Consider the following 20,095-nt stretch of genomic DNA (forward strand, 5'->3'; position numbering starts at 1 on the left):
TTGAAGTGCCATCTGAGCCACCTGGTTATCTAGCATCTTATTGTGGGCAATCAGCTCAGAAATTTGAGTAAATCGCTTCGCTTTGCATTGACAAAGTTTGTTGCGAAAGACTGCGCAACTCTGCCATCTCATTGTTCGGAGCTTGTTGAGGAGTTTGTTGAGGAGGCTGTTGATATTGATTGTTAAACTGCTGGCCTCCTTGATTTTGCCTTTGATATCCCCCTTGTGGTTGATTACCACGATTGTTGGGAGGGATATAAGTATTCTTTTGTGGTTGCAGCTGCTGCGGGTTTTGCACATTCTGACTAGACCATTAAAGGAATGGATGCTCCTTCGTTCTTTCATTATAAAAGTTGGAGAAAGGTGTACCTTGTGCACCTTGTCTGTAAGTCTAAAAGGCATTAACCTGCTCCAATGTGCTCAAGCAATCAGCTGCACTGTGACCGTCTAAACCGCATCTAGCACAAGACTCCTCTACTTGCTGACTCATAGCATGAACTCTCTCCTTACTACCCAATGATTGGGCAGTCTTTATCTCGGAAATCTGAGCAGAAATAGTCTCTAACTGTGCCGCAAGAGCACTATCAACACCGGTACCTCGCGTGCTTCCCCTAGGATTTCCATACTTGGCAGTATGTGTGGCAATCTGATCAATTAACTTCCACGCGACATCATCATTAGTGTTGTCTTGAAACCTCCCATTAGCAGAGGAATCCAAAAGGGCACGATGATCGTCATACAACTCGTTATAAAACTGGTTGCAAAGAAACCACTTAGGGAAACCATGATGGGGAACTGATCGGACCAAACGTTTGAAGCGAATCCATGCTTCATTCAAATCTTCAGTAGCTCCTTGCTTGGAACTAGTAATTTCACTTCGTAGTGCATTAGTCTTCTGAGGCGGGAAGTACCTCTTGTATAAAGCAAGAGTTAAGGTATTCCAGTCTGTAATTCCTTCACCCTCCATATCCAAGTCTCTCAACCACTCAGTAGCTCCATCTTTCAGAGAGAAAGGAAAAAGCACCTGCTTTATCTGATCTTGTGTCACTCCAGCTGTTAAAGGAATAGAACAGCAATAAGTGACAAATTCTCCATATGTGTCGCAGGATCCTCAGCAGCTGCCCCTCCAAATAAGTTTCGTTCCACCAAATTGATGTAAGATGGCTGAATTTCAAAAGTTCCATTGTCAGTAGTGGGCAGCTTAAATCCTTGTGGGATAGAAGCTAAGGTCGGCTCGGAGTGAATGGCTAGAGTAGGCATGATGGTAGTCTCGGGAGTAGGAGTTTCGACTGGGATATCGGCCTCGGGAATTTCGTCCTTTGTGTAGGACTGATCGGCCGAATGTTCTAAGCTCGCCGTCTCGATGTCAAGTATACTCAAGTCTTCTACTTGACCCACTTCTTGATTAAATTTCCATCTGTAGCGAAAAGTCTTCTCTGGTTCAGGATCAAAAGGAATAATCTCGGACCTATTAGACCTGGGCATACACGGAACTAACCAGAAAACTGTGAGAACGGTCTCAAGGAACCAGGTTCCCTGAGACAAAGAGACAAAATAAACCGAAACAGACTTAAACAATTGTTGCCTCCCCGGCAACGACGCCAAATTTGATAGGGCTAAAGTCGTATCACCAAATCAAAGTAAATCTATCTCAAAACTAATAAGAATAGCTAGTGGTAAGACAGGTATCGAATCCACAGGGAGGCGGTAAAGGTTAAGTCTGTAAATATTTAAATTGTCTAAAGGTAACCGATTTCTGGGGGTTTGTTTTGTTTGTTATCTAACCAACTAATTGCGAATAATAAAAAGAGGTCTAAACATTGATATTAAAAGTCTAGGATTTCCGGTTCACTAGGTCAATTATATGGGGTCTACTAATCAATTGCTAGATCTATCAAGTTGTCTAAGGTCATGAGATCGGTCGACTCTATTATGCCCTTTAGATCTATTCTAACATGCGGTCGCTATAATTAGATACAATCTATTTGATTATCGCAGCCTATATTAATTCTAACCCGGTCGGTGAAATGATTAATTCGCTATACTAATTAACAACTCAGGCCTAAGTTAATTAACTAGAATAAGAACAATAATCAAACGGCAACTTAAACGATTTCACCAGCAATTAATCAATTTCCCCTTTCTAATTAACCTAGATCCCCTTCATCCTAGATGAGGAATTTAGCTACTCATGACTAAAGCAATAACCACAATAATGATAATTGAAGACATAATTAAGAGCATGGAATAAGAACAATAATCGAATAAAATAAACTTGAATGATTAATTATTGAAGAAAGATTAGTACCATAGGAAGGAAAGATTAAAGCTAGAAAGAGTATTCAGCCGTATGAAAGTAGAATAAAGCGTAACCTAATAAAAATGTACTACTAATTTCGAAAAACCAATAAAATAAATCTATTGCTCGTGATTTAAAATGTCGTTTTGTTATTTTATTTTTCAAATCTCGTCTTGTTATATTTTTTTTTTCCAGATTTCGATTTTCAAATCTCGATTTTCAAATCCATTACCACATTTATCAGATCTCGTTTTTATTTTGTATGAACGTTTTATTTTAATCTTAGATCTACTAAATAGATCTCATATAATTTGTTAATTTTAATTTTAGATTATTAAATAATTAAGAACTCGATTTTTGAAAAAAATAATCGTTTTTTTGTTGAAAAAATAGTCGTGGTTGTTATTGTTGGTTGTTACACTCTCAATGGACTGAAGTTACACTTCATAAAGTATTAATGTTACACTCTCAATGGACTGAAGTTACACTCGTAAAAGACTAAAGTTGCACTCGTAAATTAGTTAAAATTACCAAAATTTAAAATATAATGTGTTAAAATAACTTTGTACAATAAAATTACACTATTAAGAATTAAAGTTACACTCGTAAAAGACTGAAGTTACACTCCCAATATGGACTAAAGTTACACACTCAGTGGACTAAGGTTAAATTCTTAATAAACTAAAATGTTATAAATCTGTCTTAAAATTACAAAAAATCAAAATAATTTAAGTCAAAATCACTTTTTTGGTATAAAGTTATACTATTCAGAATTAAAGTTACACTCGTAAAATACTAAAGTTACATTCTAAAAATGCTAAAAATGTCATAAAAATAATATAAGTCAAAATCACTTTTTGGTATAAAGTTGCACTATTTAGAATTAAAGTTATAGTCGTAAAAGACAAAAGTTACACTCTAAAAATACTAAAATGTCATAAACGTGTATTAAAATTCGAAAAACATTACGCTTGTAAAAAAACAGTTACACTCTAAAAATATTAAAATGCCATAAACTTGACTATGAGAAAGAAAGACAATTAATTAGTGAATGAGTAATTAATTAGTGCATTTGTACTTTAATGAGTGATGAGTGTTCTTTTTGACTTTTAATCTCAACCATTCACCTACTAAGATCTAAGGGCCTCTAAGAGGATTTATGGACTCAACAAATATAAGGGACTCATTTGAGCCCACCTATATATATATATATATATATATATATATATATATATATATATATATATATATATATATATATATATATATATATATATATATATATATATATATAGAGAGAGAGAGAGAGAGAGAGAGAGAGAGAGAGAGAGAGAGAGAGAGAGAGAGAGAGAGAGAGAGAGAGAGAGAGAGAGAGAGAGAGAGAGAGAGAGAGAGAGAGAGAGAAGAGATCAAGTGAGTCCAACATGGACCATTGAGTCCATAAGTCCTCATAAGGGCCATTGAAAAGATGAGATGGGAGGTTGAGATTGAAGGGGAAAAAAGGGGGATTAATTCTAAATGGAGGGAATTGATGATAATTAATCACTTTCCCTCACTACCACACTAATCAACCCTCTAATTTCACTATATAAGCCTTCTTTTTCCACTCACTTCTCTCTCCTATCACACAAATTTAATTTCCCTCATCTCTCTAAAAAAATCCCTCAGAAACCAAAACAATTCCAAAAACAAAAAAATTCAAAAAATCAAAAAATCAAAAAATTCTCTCCTCTCATCCTCACCCCCAACGACTACCCCACCCTACCTCGACCTGTCCGCCACCACCACCCCACCCTGACCTCCCTCCCGTCCCTCCGACGACCATCCACCACACTGTCCACACAGCCCCACTATCATTGTCGAAACCCCGGCCCCACAGCCCCACAGCCCCACACCTCGACAACCACCACCACCCGCTGCCCCACAACACATACCATCGACACCCACAACAACTACCACTCCCTCCTCTCCACCATCTCACCTTTGCCGCACCACCACCGCCCCTTCTTTTTTCCAGATCTGAGCCGCCCGCAACTAGAACCATTACCTCCTTCACACGTCACTCATCTCCGCCACTGCTCTCCTCTTCCTCTCCCGTTTCTCTCCTTCCTCCTCCTCTCCGCCGCGACTGCTATCTTATCATTTCTCCTTTTTTTTTTTTTTTTTTCTCCAGATCTGGAGGTTATGCGGGTAGTGGTGGCTGTTTGGTTGTGAACCTTTCCTCCCCTCCTCCGCCGCCTTCTCCCTCCCCCTCTCCTTCTTCAATTCGCTTCTCCTTCTCCATTTGTGTTTAGTGATGTCGTTTTTTGTGTTTTTTGTGTTTTCATTGTTGTCCTTCCCATTTCTGTTTGTGTCGTTTGTTTTTTTTTTTTTTTTTTCGAAAAAGTGGTGTTTTTATAATATAAAAAGGTGGTGTTTTGTTTGGTTGTGGATGTTTGTTTTATAAATTTTCACATCTCGTCTTATAAAAAATTGTCTTGTTATATATATTTTTTTCAGATCTGGTTTTGTTGGGTTCCTTTTTTATTTTTTTAGATCTGGGCTTTCTTTAAATTTACAAGCATATTTATTAGATTTACACTCATATTACTTTAAATTTACACTCGTATTTCTTTACATTTACACTCACATTTCTTTACATTTACATTTACACTCATATTTATTTTACATTTACACTCATATTTATTTACATTTACACTCACATTTCTTTACATTTACACTCATATTTGTTTACATTTACACTCACATTTCTTTACATTTACACTTGTCACATTTTTTTACATTTACACTCATATTTATTTACATTTACACTCACATTTCTTTACATTTACACTCATATTTGTTTACATTTACACTCACATTTCTTTACATTTACACTTGTATTTGTTTACATTTACACTCATATTTCTTTACATTTACACTCATTTTTCAGATTCACACTCGTATTTCTTTACATTAACACTCATAATTTTTACATTTACACTCATATTTCTTTACATTTACACTCGTATTTTTGTACATTTACACTCGTTAAATTTATATAGATTTGCATTAATATATTTTTGTGGATATGAGTTGGTGGTGGAGGACGACGGTGGTGGTGTTTGTTGGTAGTCGGACTAAAGTTTACTCGTAAAGGACCAACGTTACACTTATAAAGGACCAAAGTCACACTCAAAGGACCAAATTTACACTCTTAAACCTTCAAATTTACACTTAAAATGTAACATTTACACTCGAAAAATATCACATTTACACTTGTAAAATGTTAAAATTATATAAATTCAAAATTTCCGTCACAAAAAATCAAATTTACACTCTTAAAATGTTATATTTACACTCGTAAAACATCACATTTACACTTGTAAAATGTTAAAATTATATAAATTCAAAATTTCCGTCACAAAAAAACAAATTTACACTCTTAAAATGTTACATTTACACTCGTAAAACCTCACATTTACACTTGTAAAATGTTAAAATTATATAAATTCAAAATTTCCGTCACAAAAAAACAAATTTACACTCTTAAAATGTTACATTTACACTCGTAAAACCTCACATTTACACTTGTAAAATGTTAAAATATATAAATTCAAAATTTCCGTCACAAAAAAACAAATTTACACTCTTAAAATGTTACATTTACACTCGTAAAACCTCACATTTACACTTGTAAAATGTTAAAATTATATAAATTCAAAATTTCCGTCACAAAAAAATCAAATTTACACTCTTAAAATGTTACATTTACACTCGTAAAACCTCACATTTACACTTGTAAAATGTTAAAATTATATAAATTCAAAATTTCCGTCACAAAAATCAAATTTACACTTTTAAAATGTTACATTTACACTCGTAAAACCTCACATTTACACTTGTAAAATGTTAAAATTATATTTCCGTCACATTTACACTTGTAAAACTCATACAACATTACATTTACACTTCTGAAATCTAAAACTCAAATCTGATTAATTAGGGGCTAGAGAGAGAAAGAAAAATTAATTAGTGTGTAGAAATTTGATTAGTGGTAATTTTTTTTGGTAATTTTCAATCTCAACCATCCATCTCAATCCAACCATCCACATTTTTTTCCTTTTCTTTTTAATGGCCTTTAATCAAATTCATCTCAACCTTCCATTTAGTCCATCCAATGGCCCTTAGAGGGACTTATGGACTCAATGGTAGAGGAGGACTCATTAGATCTTACCTATATATATATATATATATATATATATATATATATATATATATATATATATATATATATATTTGGGATCCAGTGAGAACCAACAATATAATGAGAACCATGAGAACTCAACCTTACGGAATGTTTTTAAGAAAAATAATGACATATTTGGATTCGGTATAGAATTTTATGGCTAGAAAACATATTTCTTGATCCAAAAAGTATTAAACTATTGACGGAAATCGAGGCGAAATACGTTTTATTAATTTTCATGCACTTATTACTCATTTTCAAGTATCTAACAATTTTCATGCACCTAGAACTCGTTTTCGTGCATCTAGAACCCATTATTTTCATGCACCTAGTAATCATTTTCATGCATGTAATATTTTTCATGCACCTAGAATTCGTTTTCGTGCATTTATAGCCGTTTTAGCATACCTAATTGTATTTTTGTATATTAAGTTTATATTTTGTTAATAAAATCGATAAATTTTGTTTAGTGAAACTAAAGAATATGTTTGAATAAACTAAACTAATGCTAAATGATCCATCAAAACTTTTGAAACAAGTTTTGGTGGAGATTTAGTGAGGGTTCTCACGGTTCTCATTATGTTAGTGGTTCTCACCGGATCCCGACTCATATATATATATATATATATATATATATATATATATATATATATATATGAGTCGGGATCCGGTGAGAACTCCTAAATATTTGAAGATTGAGGATTAGTGAATACAATATCACAGGTTCTTCAATACAATATCACGAAAAATCTGACCTTTGCCAAATTTTTTTTTTTTTTTTTAAAAATTTAATTTAATTTTTTTTTTTGCACAGGTGTTTTATTTGTGATATTTTATCGAATAACCTGCGATATTGTATTGAAGAACCTCGATATTGTAACGAAATCCTCAATCCTCAAAAAGATAGTGTATCTTTACATGATCCCATTCATATATATATATATATATATATATATATATATATATATATATATATATATATATATATATATATATATATATATATATATATATATATATTCGGGATCCTATGAGAACAATGAGAACCACTCACAGCCCTTAGATCAAACTGAAATTTGACGGTGAGATGAATATTGATTAAACTTATTCTACTTTGTCAAAAACTGTCGAACCTCCAAACCCAGGACTTATTCATTTTCCAAATTTCCTTCTCTCTCATATTTTCTTTCTCTCTTCGACTATCAAATATTTCAACACATTCTAGCTCTTGCTTTTCTACGTTCGACCGTCACAAATATTCTGATTAAAATCTTCCACGCTTCTTCCAGCAATGGATCCTGGTACTTTGATGAGGTAAACTTTCGATATTGATGATTAATTTTTGTCGAAATTAAGGTTTATATCTTTTTCACTTTGTAATTTTTTATTTGTCGATTAAATTAGTTTAATTTAGGCCTTGATTAATGTGTTAAAGTCGTAATGATGAATTATAGTTGGACTTGATTAAATTGTGATGGGAAAATTGATTAAAGTTTGAATCTGTTGATGTGAATTGTTGTTTGATGAAGTTAATTGGTCAAATTGTGAGTATGGACTATGGAGCAGCTAATTAAGCATTTGGACTCTCAAATGAAGGTCGTTATACCTTGTAGCATCGAGATTCGAAGTCTAATTATGATGCAGTTTCGTCTTAGGAATTAGAATATACGGAATTCTTATTAGGCTAGTTCAGTAGTTGGACTAGATTATCGCGGTTTTCCAAGTTTTAGATAATATCTCCAGTTCCTAGTAAGTTAGTTGATCAAAACTTGATTTTCACACATTTTCCCGTTTATTAAAGGTTGAATGTCTCCAATTCTTTGCTTCTGCAGTCAACTTGAAAATGGCTGTACTGGCATTTTCGTGATGTCTGTGTCTACTAGATCACCAAAGGCATGTGGTAACCTTATAATAACCTCTGATTGCGTGAGAAAATGCGTTGTCTGTTTTTGACTCTCCAACTTACACCTGCAGATATTCTGGAGAGTTGTTGGTTTGAAAGGAACTGTACAAGTTGAGCGAGAGAACGTCGATGGGCAGCATGGTTACTTGGTATGCTAAAAGTCTAATGTCGCACTACTAACAGATAATTTTTGGGTAATCTTCATTTTTTAGATGAATATTTGATCTTGATCGTATTTGCACCATCGTTTCAGGTCTCTAAATTTAATACACTGATGGGCAATGTAGCAGCTCCTTCTACCCATTCAATGGGGTAACTGATGAAAACTTTCTTACATGACATCGCATAGGTTAGTCCAAAGGATAATTTGATAGCAGAATAATGAGTTAAAAGTACATAGTATCGGCCATCGGATACCATCTACGCGAGTACGCGATGTAAACTTTACATGACAAATATTGAACATGATTTGTTTGTAGACATCCAACGACCATGTAAGTGATCCTCGACTATCATTTATTGAAGGTGCCCGCGATGTAGCAGTTCTAGAGGCGATGCTTGAATCCGGAAAGAATAATGGAGCCGTGGTACCTGTCAAAAGATTTTAATCGCAATGGAGCTGTGGTACCTGTCAAATGTGCGCCGTTTCATCTTTTTTTCTCTTTAATCCCCTTTTGAATGACTTTTCCGGAAAATGGTACCTTGGAGTTGGATAATCCTACCCCAACCCTTTTCCCTTAAAAAGGGTTCACTCTTCCCCTCTAGGGTGTTTTTTGGTCTTGCTTCCATTCAAATGACAATAAGGGGAAGGGTCCTAATTTTAATTCTATGTGCATGAAATAAGATTCGATGTGCATGAAATAAGGTTCTATGTGCATTAAAAAGTTCTTCAGTTGTATTAGTTGGTTATATTATGTTACTAACTACTGTTGGTTAAGGACATTAATTTTAATTCTATGTGCATGAAATAAGGTTCTGCGTGCATTAAAAATTTCTTCAGTTGCATCAGTTAGTTATATTATGATACTAATTCCTATTGGTTGATGACATTAATTTTAATTCTATATACCTGAAATAAGGTTCTATGTGCATGAAATAAGGTTCTATGTGCATTAAAAAGTTTTTCAGTTGCGTCAGTTGGTTATATTATGATACTAATTATACCAACCTCCTTGATTATCTTTTTCATTTTTCCTCCTTTTGGAAGATTTGTGGTCGTCGATATTCACTCATTTTTTGGTTATCTTTTTGTTGGATGACTTAATAGTAGAAATGCTTTCATCCTTTTCAAAATGTAATCTCCTATAGGAATTTTATCCATGGAAGCCTTGGAGTCAGATGATAAGGTTGTAACTGCACGTGTAGGAGCCTATTTCACAACAATGCATTCAGAAAACAGCAAATCAGGACGCGGGCAAACAATTAATAAAGTTGTAGATGCATGAAAAAGTAATCTATGTGCATTAAACAAACTTGTATATGCATGAAATATGTAAAATCTCATACTCCAACATTATTAAGTTACCTTAGAGAGAGAAAGCGATGGAAAATTAGAGAGAGAAAGCCGTCATTGATTTTCGAGCCCATGGCTAGGAAATCGAACCTACAAAGACAGAGGGAGATGACTCTAAGAGGACGGAGTGTTCTAGGCACAAAGTCTCTAGCAGAGGATGAACCAAATACGGACAATGTGGAAATATCAAACCCTAATGCAGTACAGATAAGACCGAATGTTGAAGAGGAGGGTAAGACGAGGAATATTCATGAAATTACTGAAATTCCTGAATTAGTAGTCGAAACTGATAATGAAGAAGAGGAATATGATGAGGAAGATATTGAGAATGAGGAGGATGAGAAAATAGTGGTAGAGACTGTAGAACAGGGGAGCCCTAATGCTAAAGATGATAAAAAAACAGAGACTGACATTGAGAATGAGGAGGACGAGGAAATAGTGCAGGAGACGGCAGAACAGAGGAATCCTAATGCTGTGAATGATTCAAAAACAGAGAATGAAGACATGTTACAAATTCAGATGGAGGATGTTGAAGAGGAAATTGAGTTTTGGAACCAGGCAGTAGTGTGCTTCATTTTAGGGGCAAATCCGCCATGGGAGGTGGTGGAAGGCTTCATTAGACGTATTTGGACGAAGTATAATATTGACAAAATCTCATTTATGCCAAATGGGATCTTTTTGGTGCGTTTTAAAACCATGGAAATGAAAGCAAAGGTTTTGAGTTCAGGGCACTACTTATTTGATAATAAGCCTATGATAGTGAAGTCGTGGATAAGAGATTTAGAAATGACAAAGGAGGATGTAAAATCGGTTCCTGCTTGGGTTCAAATTCATAAATTACCCCTGAAATTTTGGGGTAAAGGACTACCTAAAGTAGCAGGTTTGATAGGGAAGTTTATAAAAAGTGATGCTGCCACTGAGGAGAGGACTAGGTTGGGGTATGCTCGTGTTATGGTTGAACTGGTTGTTGATCAGGATCTACCTCCAGAGGTTGCATTCAAAGATGAGAAGGGTTCAATTATAAGTGTAGATGTAGAGTATGAATGGCGCCCGATTAAATGCAAGAAATGTATGGGTATGGGGCATGACTTGGATCACTGTAGGAGAGGTACACAGGAGAAATTTGTTCAAAAACCAGTTAAGAAAGTATGGAGGCCAGTGGTAAAGCAGAATGCTGTTGTTCAACCTCAGGAGAATAATGTGATTGTAACCACTATTCAGAAAGTTCCGGTTGTATCTGGGACTGTCACTCCACGCAAAAGATTGGTTATGATGCATAGACAGGAGGGGGATAAGAGTGGATACAGCACTGAAACATTTGGAGCTCACTCTTACAAGGATGTCTTGGCCTCTCCTTCAAAAATGAATGGTGGTGATAATAGTAATGGTAAATCTCCTCCAAATTCTTATGGATAAAATAGGATTTTGGAATGTGAGAGGCATGAATAGAGTATATAAGCAGAAATTTATAAATTTTTTCTTGCAAAATAAGGGAGTAGGTTTATTTGGTTTGTTGGAAACAAAAATAAAGAGTAGGGCTTATGCTAGAACTGTAAATAATTTCAATAATTGGTGCATATCCACAAATAATGGGTATCACAATAGTGGGAGAATTTGGGTGTTGTGGGATCCTAAGATATTCAGGATTCAATTCCTTGAGTATAATTCTCAGTTTATTCACATGAAGGTTGAGACAGTGGTGAGTAGAAGTGTCTTTTATTTAACAATGATCTATGCTTTCAATAATATTCATGAAAGGGCTCCCCTATGGGATCATCTAAGGAGAATTGCAGGAATGGTTGATGGTCCCTGGGCCATAGCAGGAGATTTCAATTTTGTGCTATCTGCAACTGAGAGAGTGGGAGGCAATACCCCTACTGCTGAGATTGATCCCTTTAGGACCTGTGTTCTTGATTGTGGGATAGTGGATATACCTGCAATTGGTTCACTCTTTACATGGAACAATAAGCAGAGGCCTGAAGATAGGATCTATAGCGAGATTGATAGATTCATGACTAATAAAGCTTGGAGTGACTATTTCCCTGATCTATATGCTAACTTCCTACCTGAGGGCATGCTTGATCACACCCCTTGTCTGATCAGTAGTTCCAACTCAGGTCCAGAAAACCAGAAGCTTCAAGTATTATAACATGTGGGGAGCATCTAAGGAGTTCTTGCCTACCATCACACGAAATTAGAGTAATAGTATCCCTGGCACACCTCTTTTCAGGCTAACCAAGAATCTGAAACTCCTGAAACCTGCTTTGAAGGCTTTGAACAGGGAGAAATACAGTGATATTAAGAACTCAACTGCCATTTTGCAAAGACGGGTCTCTGAATTGCAGGAACTGATTGGGAAAGATCCTACTAACCTGTAACTAATCTCTGAAGAGTTTGAGGCCTCTAAAACTCTTAGGAAGATGAGTGCTGCCAGGGACAGCTTCCTAACTCAGAAGGCTAAAATGCAGTGGCTGCAAAAAGGAGACTCTAACAGTGCATACTTTCACTGTTTGCTCAAAAAAAGGAGTGGGAATAGAGTCATCAGGATTGAAGACAGGAATGGTAAAATGTGTGATACCCCAGAGCAAGTGCACAATGCTTTTCTGGATTACTACCAACACTTTCTTGGGGAAAATCAGGATACCAAAAAGGTTCATAGGAAAATTATTGATCAAGATCCTAGGTGTAAGCAGACCACTATGAGCAGCTGGCTAGACCTGTCACTGGCAAGGAGATCAGGGACATCTTGTTCAGCATACCTGACATAAAGTCCCCAGGACCTGATGGATACACGAGTAAGTTCTTCAAAGATGCATGGGAAGTGGTAGGTGGGGATGTTATCAGTGCTGTCAAAGACTTCTTTACCCAGAAAAGACTTCTTAGGCAAATCAATGCAACAACTCTTACACTCATTCCCAAATGTGAGAGACCCCAAAGTGTAATGCAATTTCGTCCAATAGCCTGCTGTAATGTCATTTACAAAATTATCTCAAAGCTTTTATGTGCTAGACTAGCAGAGGTATTGCCTGGTATTATTGATCAGAATCAGGGAGCTTTCATCCAGAATAGGAGCATCCAGGAGAACATCTTGATTTGTCAAGACTTAATCAGATTATATGAAAGGCCAAATGCTACTCCTAGATGTATGTTCAAGATTGATTTGCAAAAAGCGTATGATACAGTAGAGTGGTCCTATGTAGAACAACTGTTGGATGAGCTTCTATTCCCTGATGATTTGAAAGATATGGTTCTGCAGTGCATCAGCACTGCCAGCTTCTCACTATCCTTAAATGGGGATATGTTTGGGTATTTTCAAGGCAAAAGGGGTCTTAGGCAGGGAGATCCACTCTCCCCCCTACTTTTTACCTTATGCATGGAATACTTGACAAGGACTCTGAAGTATGCAGCTAACAAGTTTGATTTCAACTATCACCCGCTGTGCAAAGAATTAAAACTGGCAAACCTGATGTTTGCAGATGATGTGCTACTTTTCAGCAGGGGTGATGCTCATTCCATGATGCTCTTGTTAAAGTCTTTCTCTACCTTTTCTATTGCATCTGGGCTGAAGGTAAGTGCCACCAAGTCAAATGCCTATTTCCAGGGTGTGCCTGAACATATAAAACATGATATTTTGAGAGTCTCAGGATTTGTTGAAGGGCAGCTGCCTTTCAAGTACCTGGGGATGCCAATACAGACTACCAGGATGAAGAAGAGTGACTGTGAGTGCCTGGTTGAGAAGGTCTGCAGCAGGATCCACAACTATGGGGCAAAGAAATTCTCCTATGCGGGGAGATTGGTATTAGTCAAGGCTGTCCTTTCCTCATTACACTCGTATTGGGCTTCAATGTTCATTATCCCCAAAGGGATCATTAGCAGGATTGAAGCCACCTGTAGAAACTTTCTGTGGGATAGTAGTGCAGACTACAGGAGGGTGCCAATGGTAGCCTGGGAAAAAAATATGCAGGCCAAAGGAAGAGGGAGGTTTAGGACTGAAAGATCAAGGAACAATGAACAAAGTTATGATTGGCAGACTAGTGCACTGGATAACTGTAAAGAAAGACTCTATATGGGCGAAGTGGGCGCAAAAGAATTATCTGAAAGGGAGGGATTGGCTGGACTATACACCATCTACTAGCTCTAGTTGGGTTTGGAGAAGGATATGCAAGGTCAAGGAGGAAATGCTACCTGGTTATGCTACTGGTAAATGGAATGCTCAGTCAGAGTACTCTCCCAGTGAATGCTATGAATGGCTTAAGGGCACAAACCTAAAGGTTACCTGGTATAAGTGTCTTTGGAATAATCATGTGATGCCAAAGCATCAGTTCACAGGTTGGTTAGTGGCACATGGAGCATTGAGAACAAGAGACAAGCTGATTGGGTATGGTTTGGACATTGATGATAGGTGTTTGCTTTGTGAGCAGGAGACTGAATGCATTGAATATATTCTGTGTGACTGCATCTATAGTAGAAGAGTCATACAGGCTATCAGTCAGAAAATGCAGATCACCTTCCCAGTGAATGACATGGTTGTATGGTGTACACAGAGGACAGGTACGAAATTGCAAAAAGGAATACAAGCAGCTCTGATGTGGGGTGTGATTTATCATGTTTGGCAGCAGAGGAACAAAAGCAACATGGAAGGGGTGCTGCTAAGGCCTGAGAGGTTAGCAGAACAGGTCATTGAAGAAGTTAAAGCTAGAGTACGAGGAAGGGATTACAAGGTTTTAACCAAAACGGACATAGACTGGTTGAGGCAGAAAAATTTGTATGTGTTAGATGATTAATTGATGCTTGCCCACCACTTGTAACCTTGTTTTATATCATAATATATATATCTCACATTTTACCAAAAAAAAAAAAAGAAATATGTAAAATCTCGTTGTTACATTAATTTAGACTGCCATAAACATATGACTTTCATACTCGTATTTGTTGTTGGAGTATGTGTCCTCGACAATAATGCGATCACATGTTTAAAATCTCATATTAAGAATACATGAGGGATAGTAATATTTTATTGTCAACTGATCCACATTAATCGGTAATGATTGGCTGCCTAGAGTTTGACATTACTGTCGTGTGACGGTGGTGATCAGTTGATCCCTTAAGGTCACACCTCTAGGGAAACATTCTTAATTGCTTAATTAATTAATTGTATGATGATACAAGTTAATTAATTCCTTAAAATTGAACGGATGATTTTGTGAGTGAAATTACGTATCTTATTGTAATTCGATTAAATAAGATTCGTGCTAAGTAATTAAATTGTTTTATTACTTAGATTTATTATTGTTTATGAAACAATTGAAATAAGAATTAATTATTTATTATAAATACAAGCAGTTGTGATTTATAATTATATGACCATTTTAAGTAATTGTAATTGTGAATTACTAGTTGATTTTTATATGTGATTTATTTTGATAATATAATAATTTTTAATAATTTAAAAATGCATTATTTAATTACATGTCTAGTAACATGTCCAATATGTCACACTATACAAAAATGACAAATTGACAAATAAAATGGAAGTCCATTTTACATATAGACCGAAAAAAAAGGAGGGTAGAAGGTGTTAGTGGGTGATATATTTTATGTGATAAAAATAGTATAATGATACCTAGTCTAAAACTAGTCTTACACCTACTATGTCTTGTGAAGACAAAAAGCAAAATTGAGAAGAACAATTTTAGCTCCCAATAAGAGCAAAAAACCGGACACCCATAAGGAGAAGGAGAAAGTTTTTCTCTTTATTGATTCATTCATTCTTATAAAATAAATATATGGATAATTTCCTTACTCTCTCTAGTTTTTGGTTGAGAACAATACTAGAAAATCTCACATAAATCTCTAATATTATTCTCTTAATACTAGAAGTAGTACATATAATATTAGTAATTTTAAGGGAACATATATTAATTCTAGTAATCAAATTAATATTTGTATTAAGAGTGATTTTCTTGGTACAATCCTTGAGGAGAGATTCTAAATTGAATCTTGTTCATCCATTTGGAAAGCTCAAGAACTAAGTAAGGTAGGAGTCCTTACTAGTGCCCTAATAGCCGAAAATACATATGTAAGGGACCGATTTTCTTCACTCTTGTATTTTGTTTTCCATGCATAAGATCTAGAATTAATTTTATGACTAAATTAATTTAACACATATTCAATATGTAAACTTTTGAGATTGATGAATCCAACAAATGGTATCAGAGCAACACGGTTGTTGCATGCAAAATCGGGTTAGTTTTTCCGAGTTAATTTGTTAACAAATAAAACTTGTTATTTAGGATTTATGAAGATAAATCATGAAATAATTTTGCATGTTAAAAGTTTCTGTTCCTAAATGAATTTTAGGTCATATGGGACGATTTATGGATTTTTATTGATCATTTTATATATTATTGGCATTAAAATGTGATTTTTATGAGAAAAATGTCATTTTTGGACGAAAAATAGTTAAACTTCGAATTTTTCATTGGTTTTTGGATATGTTTTCACATATATTATCTACTGATGGCATGTTAAATCTCGTGAATAACTAAGTTATTTTGCATGAAATATGGTTTTATAAGCTTAAATTCAATTTAAAGGGTTTATTAGTTTAATATGAGTTAAATTTCGAATTTGGTCATGGAAATTTTATATGTTGTCACATGCATTTTTACTCAGTGTGTGTAAAAATCTTAGACGTATTGTACTTCTTATGCATGATTTATGAATTTTTGGGTAAAAATTCAATAAATAGTGACTTAAATTAGCCTATAATGCTAAAACATATTTCATGACTATAGAAAAACATCATATGTTGCATTTTTATCCCACATTTCAGATCTAAAAGTGAAAATTTGATTAATATTATATTTCTTTTATTTTATGGTCATGGTTGTTAAAACCGATAAACCGCAACGATGTATTTCTCAAAAAATTTCGAAATTTTTTTTTAACCTAAGTTTTGAACATTATGAGTGTCATGATATTTTTTCAGAATGTTCATGAGTTTGAATTTCAAATTTTGAAATTATTTGGAATTTTTTATAATTTAATTTGGAGTTTATAATTAATATTGTATTTTTTGGTCCATAATGAACAATACTAAGAAATCAAGTTGAGTTATTGTCAAAATATTAGTGAAGACTAAGTTTTGAGTCCTAAGATGGTTAGGGTAATTAACTTGAACATAAATATGAATTTATGTAATTTTATTGTGATTTTAATAAGTTAAATCACGCAAATCCATAAAAACCGATGTAATATACGATATTGGCTCTTATAAGGCGATTTAGTATAAAATTGAGCATGTTCATACATATTTTAATGCTACATTTTATTTATAATTGTCATATTTTATTTATATAATTTTGAATTATGTAATTTTACTTAGTATGGCCTTAGTTTTTTAATTGGTATTACCCGAAATGTATGGGAATACCGATTCGATTGTAATTATTGTGATCTCGTATCACCGTTTTGTAATTTAATAGATTTAATTTTTATTACAAATGTATAATAGGAAATTATGTAATTTTTAATTATTACTTGTAATTCCGGAGATCCTTGAAGACGGTGCCATTAGGAAAGGCGTTCTGACAAGGCGGTGTTGCCTTGGAATGTGTGCCAAGTGAAGTTCAAGGGACCAATGGAGTTGGTTTCCGAATTTGTAATAGTTAATTAGATTTTCTATTTTAGGAAGGCCATACTAGGACTTTATATTTATGCTTTGCATTTTATTTATATGTTTGCATGCATCGCTAAATCGCCATTACTAAAAATGCATTTTATTTTGTTGTATCATCGACCGTGTCAATTATAATTATCGTAGTTCACCGCTTTAGTTCACTTAAAACGTGATAGATAATAAATTGACATGACCTCTCGCTAAATTAATAATTGAGATATAGCCTTACCAAATAGTAGAACCCATGAAGTACCAATTTCATAAGGGAGTTAAGCCGGCTTCACCGTAATACAAACCTTGTTACGTTGGCGAAGTGGGGTAGTAAAATGTTATTACATCGAAATTTGGATTGAGCTCAACGGAAGTATTCGTGACCATAGTCGCATGTGTTCCGGGCTAAAGATAAATATTAGAGTAATTTTGTCGACCGAGAGTTCTAGAAGTAGAATCGATTAAAGAGTTAATCCGCCGAGTTATATTGATAAGGGATGAATCGGCTCACCGTGCCCGAGTTAATATGAATTTGGATCTCGGAATCATTTATCATAGTTGGGTAGAGGTCACTATGTAAATGCTTTACTTGTTAAAATATTTACAAGTATTATTTTAACGATGAATGTTTATTTTTCCATTGTTCCGTTATCATATTGTTCAATTTTCTTTACCTCAATTTATACGATATCATTTCGATTTTAGTTCAAATCTCCATTAAAACATCATAACTAAAGACAAATTTGAATTTTCTTCTAAAAAAACCCTCATATTATCCATTGCAAGGATCTCTTGTGAAGAGTATAGATAAAAGTTATTCGTGATCAAAAGGATTTTTGATTCTTGACTAACATATCTACTTACAATGAATTGTTTCTCATGTGCTTAATTAAGTTAAAGTACTTTGAAACGTTAAATCATTTTGGTGACTAGATTTGTTAGAAATCGTAATTGACCAAAATTCCGCAACCACTTCAATAAAGTTTTAAGACTAAACGAATAAATTGAAGAGTAGTCTTCATGAATTTCAATTTTGCTTCTCTTAGCAAAGACTCATTGAAATGAGTGGGAGCATTCTCTTAAACCGTTAAGAAAAGGATAAGGTTTAAAGAAGTAAAATTAGAATGGAATTGATACAAAGTAATGTTAAAAGTAAAGTTATTGAGAATAACGATACTAAACCTATCAATCCCGACCGATGAAGTTTCCATTGTCTTAATTGTTGGACACTGAAAGGAAACTACCCCAAATTATTGAAGAATCAACAAGTTAGTTGTGGTACATCTAATGAGACCTTCTTCTCTAAATGTTTATTTGATTAACATAAGTTTTGCTAGTACTACTTCGTCATTATTAGAAACCGTTGGAGTTTTTCATCATTGTATTCGATACATAAGATGATTAGAATATGACGACTAGCATCAAATGATGTCGAGAGATAGAGCCATTGTGTACTCAATCTAGTTTTGGGTTTATAGTTGTACCTTAATTATGACTATTAAGTGCATAAACTCTAAATAAGAATATAATCTTGTTAAGATTTCAAAGGGGTTTCACTTTTGTGACCCTATACGCCACGATTTGATGTATGGCTAGCCCATTATCAAGGTGATTATATTCTAAACCAAACTAGAATGATATATCATGTAGATGATGCAAGACTCAATTTGGTAACGCAAGATTAAACTTTAAATTTTGGAATGATGAACGCAAAGAGTTATCGAGTACTCTTGGAACCATTAGATTGTTAGTCTTATGGTATATGCGTATCTTGTATTCAAAGCAAGATGTCTCGTGCCTTTTGGTTGAAAAGGAGATTGAGGATGTAAATCATTGATCCAGAATAGGTTGATCATTTTCTTTTACCAACGATTTAAGTTGACACTATTGTGTTCACTTAATAAGGTAAATAGAGAAATCTTTGAAGAAGTTCAAAGAGTTCCAGGAATCACGATATAGTCGTGATGGGATTATCAAAGTGAAGACTTTGATGTAAGCCAAATGAAATGTGATATAATATCACAAGTTAATCTCTCTTTGCACGCATTATGGGATAATGTGTGGTTGGATAAAGAAATCAAACCCTATTCGATATGGTTTGAACTTTTATCAAGTTATTTTGAGTTACTTGATCCTTTTGAGGATTTTATCATTTTGTCTAAATTATTTTCCCACTAAATCTAAAACAATTCATATGAGATATGAAATGGTAGGGTACCATGCTTGTAAGTTTTCACAAGAAACAAGTGGTCATTTTTCTTTGCAGTGATCACGAGTGCAAGGGTTTGTGGCTCGTGATGCTGTCTTTCTAGAATACAAGTTTATTCCTAGAAGACAGAGTGGGAGAAATTATTCAAGAGCCACAAAAGAATTGTGTCAAAAATTGTATGTTGTAAAAAACTGGTCTTTCTTGGCTACATGACGTTGTTTCTTCGAAACCTAGGAGGTTGAACTCATCACTTGTTGAAGATGATGAATCC

At 34.4% G+C, this 20,095-nt stretch overlaps 1 protein-coding gene across 1 annotated transcript; it reads left to right on the top strand.

The window, feature by feature from the left end:
- Positions 1 to 14,121: 14,121 nt before the first annotated feature.
- LOC141602041 (uncharacterized) lies at positions 14,122 to 14,727 on the top strand. The gene has a single exon (XM_074422349.1). The coding sequence runs from the start codon at positions 14,122 to 14,124 to the stop codon at positions 14,725 to 14,727; it is 606 nt and encodes a 201-aa protein (XP_074278450.1).
- The last annotated feature ends 5,368 nt before the right edge of the window (positions 14,728 to 20,095 follow it).

The sequence above is a fragment of the Silene latifolia genome, chromosome 9 (assembly GCF_048544455.1).
Source record: "Silene latifolia isolate original U9 population chromosome 9, ASM4854445v1, whole genome shotgun sequence".
Lineage (NCBI taxonomy): Eukaryota > Viridiplantae > Streptophyta > Magnoliopsida > Caryophyllales > Caryophyllaceae > Silene > Silene latifolia.